The 9,565-nt window shown below is 40.9% G+C and overlaps 1 protein-coding gene across 2 annotated transcripts; it reads right to left on the bottom strand.

Annotated features, from left to right (window-relative positions):
• Nucleotides 1–2,315: 2,315 nt before the first annotated feature.
• On the bottom strand, nucleotides 2,316–9,130 carry LOC110950644 (zinc finger protein 318-like). 2 transcript variants are annotated; one of them, XM_022193349.2, is made up of 6 exons: nucleotides 8,900–9,130; nucleotides 7,746–8,220; nucleotides 7,520–7,663; nucleotides 4,043–5,419; nucleotides 3,680–3,776; nucleotides 2,316–2,608 (listed from the first exon to the last, which is right to left on the bottom strand). In XM_022193349.2, exons 2-5 carry the CDS (start codon nucleotides 8,214–8,216, stop codon nucleotides 3,681–3,683), a joined length of 2,088 nt encoding a protein of 695 aa, XP_022049041.2. In that variant the 5' UTR covers nucleotides 8,217–8,220; nucleotides 8,900–9,130; the 3' UTR covers nucleotides 2,316–2,608; nucleotide 3,680. The 2 variants fall into 2 exon arrangements, with proteins under 2 accessions (XP_022049041.2, XP_022049040.2); XM_022193348.2 differs by having other exon boundaries at nucleotides 8,907–9,130.
• Between the last annotated feature and the right edge of the window lie 435 nt (nucleotides 9,131–9,565).

Genomic DNA, 9,565 nt, shown 5'->3' with positions numbered 1-9,565 from the left:
GTGACTTTTGAATGAGCTCTTCCACAAATTACAACTAGAATTTGTCACTTTCAATTAGATACCTTTCATGAATTAACGATGGTCCATCTGAATGGTCTTCTAAACGTTAAAGAAATATTTCTGCATAAATTGTGTTGTATTGCCAGAAATATCCTCACAGCTCTGTGTCAGTGCTGTAGAATGGTCTGACTGCACCTCATTATCAGCCTGCTGTGGGAGAACAACCTGAAAGCACAGGATCAAGCTGTTAGAGACCAAAACAGAGCTAAAAGACAGTACACACGTGGACAAAATTGTTGGTATCCCTCAGTTAAAGAAGGAAAAACCCACAATTCTCACTGAAATCACTTGAAACTCACAAAAGTAACAATAAATAAAAATTTATTGAAAATTAAATAATCAAAAACAGCCATTACTTTTGAATTGTTGATTAACATAATTATTTAAAAAAACAAACTAATGAAACAGGCCTGGACAAAAATGATGGTACCTCTATAAAAGATTGAAAACTATTTGACCAGAGTGACATGATTAACTCAGGTGTGTCATTTAATTGACATCACAGGTGTTTCCAAACTCATAATCAGTCAGTCTGCCTATTTAAAGGGAGACAAGTAGTCACCCTGCTGTTTGGTGAAAAGGTGTGTACCACACTGAACATGGACAACAGAAAGCGAAGGAGAGAATTGTCCCAGGACATCCGAAAAAAAATTATAGACAAACATCTTAAAGGTAAAGGCTATAAGACCATCTCTAAACAGCTTGAAGTTCCTGTGACAACAGTGGCTCATATTATTCACAAGTTCAAGACCCACGGGACAGTAGCCAACCTCCCTGGACGTGGCCGCAAGAGGAAAATTGATGACAAATTGAAGAGACGGATCGTTGGAATTGTATCCAAAGAGCCCAGAGCAACCTCCAAAGAAATTAAAGGTGAACTCCAAGGCCAAGGTACATCAGTGTCAGATCGCACCATTCGTCGTTGTTTGAGCCAAAGTGGACTTCATGGGAGACGACCAAGGAGGACACCACTGCTGAAAAAAACTCATAAAAAAGCCAGACTGGAATTTGCAAAAATGCATGTTGACAAGCCACAAAGCTTCTGGGAGAATGTCCTTTGGACAGATGAGACCAAACTGGAGCTTTTTGGTAAGGCACATCAACTCTATGTTCATAGACTCAAAAACCAAGCATACGAAGAAAAGAACACTGTCCCTACGGTGAAACATGGAGGAGGCTCAGTAATGTTTTGGGGCTGCTTTGCTGCATCTGGCACAGGGTGTCTTGAAAGTGTGCAAGGTACGATGAAATCTGAAGACTATCAAGGCATTCTGGAGAGAAATGTGCTGCCTAGTGTCAGAAAGCTTGGTCTCAGTCGCAGGTCATGGGTCTTCCAACAGGACAACGATCCAAAACACACAGCCAAAAACACCCAAGAATGGCTGAGAGAAAAGCGTTGGACTATTCTAAAGTGGCCTTCTATGAGCCCAGATCTGAATCCCATTGAACATATGTGGAAGGAGCTGAAACATGCCATTTGGAGAAGACACCCATCAAACCTGAGACAACTGGAGCTGTTTGCTCATGAGGAGTGGGCCAAAATACCTGTTGACAGCTGCAGAACGCTCATTGACAAATACAGAAATCGTTTAATTGCAGTGATTGCCTCAAAAGGTTGTGCAACAAAATATTAAGTTATGGGTACCATCATTTTTGTCCAGCCCTATTTCATTAGTTTTTTTTTTTTAATAATTATGTTAATCAACAATTCAAAAGTGATGGCTGATTTTGATTATTTAATTTTCAATAAATTTTTATTTATTGTTACTTTTGTGAGTTTCAAGTGATTTCAGTGAGAATTGTGGGTTTTTCCTTCTTTAACTGAGGGGTACCAACAATTTTGTCCACGTGTGTATATACTGGGTTTAAACACAGTCATTATAAGTTGGATGTTTAGTATTTTGACAGCACTGTGTCTTAAACCTACAGATGAAGTGGACACAGAAATTATGTGGTGATGTTAATTAAACGTCAGAGCATCAATAAAGGTCATCAGGATTCATCCTCTGACTGGATGATTGTTATAAATTAATCATTATATAATTAACAAAACAATTAAATAAGCTAGCATCTGCTCTAAACAGCAAACTTCTATAACAGACTGTACTGAAAACTACACGTTTACATAACTTCATTTTCTAAAGATTTTACTAAGTGTGTCAATAAACACCAGGATCTGACCATTTTTACAGCCTCAAACTATTCAGAGTAAAAACCTATATATGGTTAAAAACTGCAACAGAGTCTCCAAAATGTATTTTGTGTAAACAAATTTATACAACAAAAAAAAAGTCCAAACAGGCACAGAGTTACAAAGTAGTGACATTTATAGAAATGTAGATCTGTAAACTGGCAATTATTTGCACAAAAATATTATTTTTGAAGATGTAATTACATTTTAACAGTTGAGTATGTATCTACAAATGCAGACCACAACTAAAACCGTAACTGATCCTTGAGCACTGAACTGCCTGTTTAAATACCTAAACATGAGGTCCATTTTCTGCCCGGACTCACCACAGTTTCAAATCACAGAACAGACAGAACTCTGGAAAAAGAGAAAAAATATATATAAATACACAGCAGTTACTTAATGCTAGGTATGAGCTGATATTTATTAGCCTAGCCATGCTACACCCATGTTTCTAACGGCACAAGGGTCTAGGAACGCTCGGCAGGGAGGGAGGCGGGCTAAAAGGTTGTCTATCAAATCACTCTGCAGCAATTGGGTAGGTATACAACCAATCAACGCAACGAATAGGCTGACGTAGTTCCGAGAGCACCGGCGGATTGTGGCTAAGTCCCATTAGCTTCCCAACCAGCGGAGCCGCGGAGCCAACTGGTATATTAAGGATTTGCCATATCCCGTCAGCATAAGTCCAAATACGTCTTTCTTCTCAATGAAACACTTCAGTGCCGTCCTTTGTTTATCTTTCAAGTTGAATTTTAGCTTCAAATCTTTAGCCGAGTCGAAAGATAACTGTTTATTGTGCGCCGGTTGTTTCTGTCAGAATCGTCGTGCCTCTGTCGTCACTTAGTTACGCCAGCCTTCTGACTCTACACTTCATGGTGATTCGTCCGGCCAGTTTTAGGAGAATCCAGCCTCGAGCCTTATGGAGGGTAACTAGACCCTCCCTGGCAGAGAATTAAATTCGTTGCCGTGGGTTGTCTAGCGCGGCTAGGCTAGATATTTATATCACCAAGAACAATTTCAATCAACAATTATTTTAACTTTTGTAGAGACTATTTGCTTTGTTTTGTCACCTAATACATGAAATCATAATATTTCATTTCAGTAAGTAAGAGAAACTTGTTCTGTGATGTGGAATTTGTAAAACAGAGAACAATAAATGGAGGAAAGGCAGATTTTAAATAGATATTTAACACAATATTTGATGATTATTCTACAGGGAAACATGTAAGTTATAGCAAGGAATAACTGAAACATAAATTTAATCTCATCTGTGGATCTTCTTCCAGCTAACCTTACCACCCTAGATACCCGTCACTGCAGGCAGATTCATAGTAGCCCTGCATGACTCAAAGGCACACGGTAACCACAGTAATTGGAAAAACACCAGGATGCAAAAGGCTGGAAATATCTGTGAAGATAGCTTACTTCAACCATTCTCAGATGTAAGGGAGTTAGCTGGCTGCATGACTGTGGACTGAAGGAGCTGGCTGCGGTGCTTCGCCTTCTGGTTGAATGCGTTAAGCTGGAAAATAAAAATAAGAACGATTTAACAAAACAACACAGTAATCAATAAAGAAAACAAAAGTCTGTGAGATTTCTTCCTCAATCCTTCTCTGGGCTGTTTCTCTATAATGATGGCAAAAGGGAGGCAAGCCCCCAGAAAGCGGTACGAACAAATTCAATTAAAATCTGTCTTTGCTAAGTCTTGCTAACAAATGAGCAGACAAATGGGACAAACACTCCTCAACTCAACCTCCTAAAATGACATGGATGGAGGAGCTGACGAACCCTTTTCCTCAGGTTGGCCTTTATTTCCTGCTCCGTCGGCTGCGGTTTCTCCTCATTTGACTGTTGGGTTTTGGAGTCATCCTTGTCGCCCTGCGAAGCCTCGGCCTTCTGTGCCAACTCCCGCAGTGCTTGTTCCTGTCTCAGCAGTCTCTTTCTCTCCTTTCGCTTCTTTCTGTTCTCTGGAGTCTGTGTCTTGTTCCTTTTCTTCTTGGGGCATCCGATGATGTGCTTCAGACAAGGCTGTCGGCTTGGCTGCACAGTTCTGACGGCCTGCAGGAAGCAAGGACGAGAAGCCGATGCACCCTGACCCTCGCTCTCGGCCAGGTCCGGAAGCTCACATGAGATATGATTTTCAAGACGGCGCTGGCGGTGGTGCTGGTAGGGGGTGATATGAACAGGGACTATCGGGGCAGAGACGTTTGGGTAAGGAACAAGAGGCTGTGACCAGAGAGGATGTGCTGCAGTGCTGTAGGCGACACTCTGGTTGTTGGTGTAATGAGAATACTGCAACAGACTGTAACCCGGAAATGCAGGGGGAGAAGGATGGGGGAAGGGAAAGGCTTGATTTTGCGTATAAGGGTGCTGATAAGAAGACATCTGTTGGGAGTTTATTCCATCTTGTTCCCTGTCCTGTGTCTCTTCGCTGACATGGCGGCCATCCTGTCGCTGATGAGGCGACGGGCTCTGACTGAAGCTCCGAGAGGTTGACCTGGAAGATGAGCGGGAGGAGGAAGAAGAGGAAGAAGAAGAGGAGGAGGGGGAGGAATCTCTGTTGGAGCCCCTCTGCTGACTCTCCTGCTCCTCTTTGCTGTCAGTACTCTGCCTGTCTACAATCTTCTTCCCGTACAGCCTCTCCTGAGTGCGATCCGCTAGTTTGCTCATTTCTTCCACTTCAAGGCTCAAACCCAAAGTTTTAAGAATGTTCTGCAAGTGTGCCTGATTCTCATCCACCTTGGGCTTCTCTTCTTCCTCTTTCTTCTTCTTCTTCACTACCGGTGGAGACTTTGATCGACTACTAGAGCCCAAACTGTGACGTCCTTTGTCATTGTTCTTCTCCTCTGCATCAGGTAAGGAGAGTCTCTCAGTGAGTGAGCCAGTTTTTGTCTCTGAACTATTGGTCCGACTGTTCGACTGCTGGCTCTCACTCCTAAAGACTGGATCTGACTTTTTCTCCGCGTCTGAGGACTGAATACTCAGGAGCTCCTCCTCTAAAGGAAGGTCCGCTCTGTCATCATTGACAATCCTACTGAGCATGTTGATGTCCACTCCTTTGTTCAGAATGCTGAGGAAGCGCTCGAAACCCTTGTTGACACTGTCCTCCTCCTTTGCTGGTGATGTGAGGCTTCGGCTGGGAGAAGGGAGCATGACTTCAGGGGCCTGGGAAAGATAAGACACACAAAGACATCACTTATTGGAAAATATTATTTAAAAAAGAAAGACTAAATTCTACCAGAATATTTTACAGGATGAGAAAATAGTAATAGACATCTCTAATCTCTCCTTTTATAGCACAGTATCAAAAGTACATCATGTCACATATCATCTGCTGTTTCAGTCATTTTGCTTCTCTAAATACTATTACATGTCTCAAAATGTTGTTTTCTCAATGTTTTTGCAGAACTGAGCAGACAAATACTGGATTTTTGAGGCTGATAGTCGTCCTATAGGAGCTGCTAAACGGCCTACGTTGTTCTATAACAAGGACAATGAAAATCTATTCTATATTCTAAACAAAATTCAAACATCTATAAAGACCAGTTCAAATTCAGATCAAAGGTTTATTAAAATCTAGAAGTGAAATGTAAATATTGCACATATTTTGATATGTCTTTGTATTTTTACATTACTGATTAGCTCAAATCAGAAAAGACACCGAAACAAACCTGAATTTAGGTAAAGGTCTTCATTTCTTGCCTGCATACATACTCAGGAGTGCTTTGCTTTATTACTAGCATGTACTCTGCATGCTGGCATTCTTTGCTTTTGAAACAGAGTAACGCAACAGACCACGTAAAAAGCTTGTCTTCTGGTACAAGCAGAGGGTGTTTTAAAAATCAAACTGATTTGTTGAGACACCAGTAAACTAAGCTTCTAAATAAAAAATGAAGGACAAAACTAGCAAACAAAGCATTGCTGATTGGACGATCTAAACACCTAAAAATGCGAGGAGAGGCATGTTTAGGTATTTCAAAGTGGAACAATAACCAACAAAAAACAGACAGTAAGCGTGCTGCCAACTTTCTAATGCACAGCTGAATTATTCTTTAACAATAAATATGCCAGAAAAGAGTAGAGCAACATCAATTGGACGACATTTATTGTATTAAATGTATTTTTGTATTGGGATGACACAAGCCTGACTAAACAAATGTGGACTGTGATTATAACCCCAAGCATATTTCATACAGCCGTCTTCTTTCCATCCATTACCTACATGTTTATAGTTTCTAATTATTATATGCTATGGAAATCCACAATCACTACAAAAATTTAAAGTTTTGCAGAGGAATTGGACTCCAGCAGAACAACAGGAGTTTTACTGGTGAATTAGTCGTCGTAATGAGAGTTCTGGCCTTCCTGCATTCAAAAGTTCAACAACAATTCCAACATCAGTACTTCAGCAGAATACAGCCGCTACGTTCTCAGCTTAGCTCTGCCCAATATGCTTGTGACTGGTTTTAAGAAGAAATCAGAGCAGTTTTGTTCCTTCTAGCAGACTGACAATGAGGTGCAATAGAATCACCCTGACCTTTTCTGTATATCAAATGTGAATATTTTAAGTGTAATTACACATTCATTTATCCATTTAACCATTTTCTTCTGCTTATCTAGAGTTGTGTTGCAGCGACAGCGGGATAGACAAGACAATCACAATATAGCCTTCACTATACTTGTTATGCTAACTTACATACTGTTTGAATTTTACTGCTAGCTATATATGGAGTATGTTTAATGTCAGAGCCGTACATCATAAGAGTAAACTATGTGTCAGTTTTCAATATTAGCTTATACTTTGTCTGTGTCACATATCCTGTCATGCATGTATCCAAATGTGTGTTGTTTTTTCCGTGCTTTCCCACCCCTCCCTCTTCTCCCATCCCTCCCCCTTGCCCTCCTCTGTTCCTCTCAACCCGCCCGGCCATCAGACAGATGGGTCCCCCCTATATAGAGCCGGGTTCTGCTCGAGGTTTCTTCCCTGTTAAAAGGGTGTTTTCCTTGCCACTGTCGCCTTTGGGCTTGCTCTGGGGGTCAGGCATATGGGTTCTGTAAAGCATCTTGAGACAATTTGACTGTAATTGACGCTATATAAATAAAATTGAATTGAATTGAATCAGATAAATGTTATCTATGTTATAGGTTTTATCACAGTGCAATTATGTGGCTGGCTTTGCAGCACACAAAAGGTCACGATGTTGTGGCACAGATGCGATTTGTTTTCAGTGTAACGGTGTTCATGAAAAGAAGTATATGACAAACCTCCTCTCTGTCAGCCAGCAGAATACAATCGTCACTGCTTCTCTGCTTCATTACTTCCTTCACTCTGAGCTTCAGGGGATGTTCCTGCAGCAAACCCTCTTTGGTCAAGTTGGATGAGTTTGTTCTGTCTTTACGTGACTGGACCTGAGCATGAGAAGAAAATACAGAATATCATCTGAAAGGTAGTTAACCTCTGGAAGCTGAAAGTCAATGTACTCCTCTTCACCTTTGAGTGGAAGCCGAGAGGACATCGCTGCTGCAGAATGACATTCACCCGATCTCTCAGAGTTTCACTTTTGCAGGAAACATCTGCTGTTGTCGTATTCACAAGGTGCCCAACTGTTTTCAAGGCAATGGAGGCTTTTTTGTGTATGATTCGCTCCTCTATCTCTCTGAGCTGCTGCTTCTTTCTTGCCAACCATTCATCTTCATTCATCTTCACCGCCTCTCCGTCCGGCTCCTCCAGCTTTGAGTCCTTCCTGTAGACGATAGGAGAGGGAGGACTGGGGTCCATCTGCCCCGCATTGCTGCCGTGAGGTTCAACACCAGCGTACCTTGCTGTGTAATCGCAGTAAGTATTCCAGTTATTGCTAGATGCTGAGGTATTCCCCATGCTGCTGTTGACAGCACTCTGGTGATTTGGCTCCAAGTGTCTCTGCAGTCTTTCAACGGCATCTTTCCACTCATGGGGATTCATTGTCCTGCAGTTTATGAAGAAGAAGCAGTGGTTGTCTAAATGGTACATGTACTGTGCATATACATGACAAACACAGTGTAAGAGTCACAACCAAGCCAATCACATTTCAGCAGGTCTGAAGTGTAACTCTACAGAAGATTTTAAAGAACAATTCATGAGCAAGACGAAACTTGATGAAACGGGGCATTTTCATTTTCAAAAACCAAAACAATGTTAAAGTTGACATTTGGAAACAGTGCTATTTGCTGAAAACAACGCAGTTCTCATGAAAATATTGACGCTGATACCTGAACCAAACTTTAAAAACTGTGGATGACGAAGAGACGTGGAGGCTTAAGACAAATAAGGTTTTTGTAGCTTCCAAATCTCTCTTCGGATCAACTGGTAGTACATGGATTCCTACGCACGTAAACAATAATAACGTACATTCTCATTTTTCACGGTTCTAAGTGTAGCAGTTAACTCCTTACTTAATATAAACATCAAGGTCTTTTGAACAAACCTTCACATAATCAACAAAAATCAACACAGACATTAATTTAGCTTACATGTTGATTTCTTACAAACTAAAACACAAAACTCAGCGTCTTTCTAAATAGATATATAACTGACTTGTTAAGTTACGGACCGACGAACAGCTAAACTAACTGTTATTAGCTAGCTTAGCATGGCAGCTAACACACCGTTTACCTGCTGCTGCTGCTCAGACCAACTCTTCTTCTGTTACGTCGCTAAGCAATGTTCATTTTAAACGTCTGTTACTCCGATAAAGGATAGTGGAATCCAAAAATGACAAGAAGTGAAGGACAAAAATTAAAGTTAAAGCAGCCTGCAACGAAAAACAGAGGGGGCTGCGGTTGCTGCTGCTGCTGAGGACTCCTCCTCTGGACTGCACACCGCCAGCAGCAGCAGCGCCCCCAGTGGACGGAGGACTGACACTGCAGCTACAAAGAGCGCAGTATATTCATATTTAGTGCTAAATTTGGTATATTTACTAAAACACTGTACTTTAGTACGATTTTGAGGTACTTCACTTGAAAATACTAATCTTTTTTTTGCTACTTTCTCCTTGCACTCTATTACATGTGAAAATATCCCACATCCTTACATTCATACAATATAAGTTATCACATTATAGAGTGAAGCGGTTCATGTTATAATAGGAAAGTACAGTCTCTTGTTTTTCCATTATAATTTTGCATATTGTAATAACAGAATAATATCTTGCTTTAATGCTAAATATGACATGATTTCATGTTGCAGCTGACAGTTTTATATCACAGGCTACTGCTATGGACACTTAATAGCACCTCAACTGACAATTTTGTTTAAAAAAAATCAGGGCAGTA

The sequence above is a fragment of the Acanthochromis polyacanthus genome, chromosome 3 (assembly GCF_021347895.1).
Source record: "Acanthochromis polyacanthus isolate Apoly-LR-REF ecotype Palm Island chromosome 3, KAUST_Apoly_ChrSc, whole genome shotgun sequence".
Classification (NCBI taxonomy): Eukaryota; Metazoa; Chordata; class Actinopteri; family Pomacentridae; genus Acanthochromis; species Acanthochromis polyacanthus.
The sequence above is the reverse complement of the archived record's forward strand: the minus strand, read 5'-3'. Positions and strand labels throughout refer to the sequence as shown.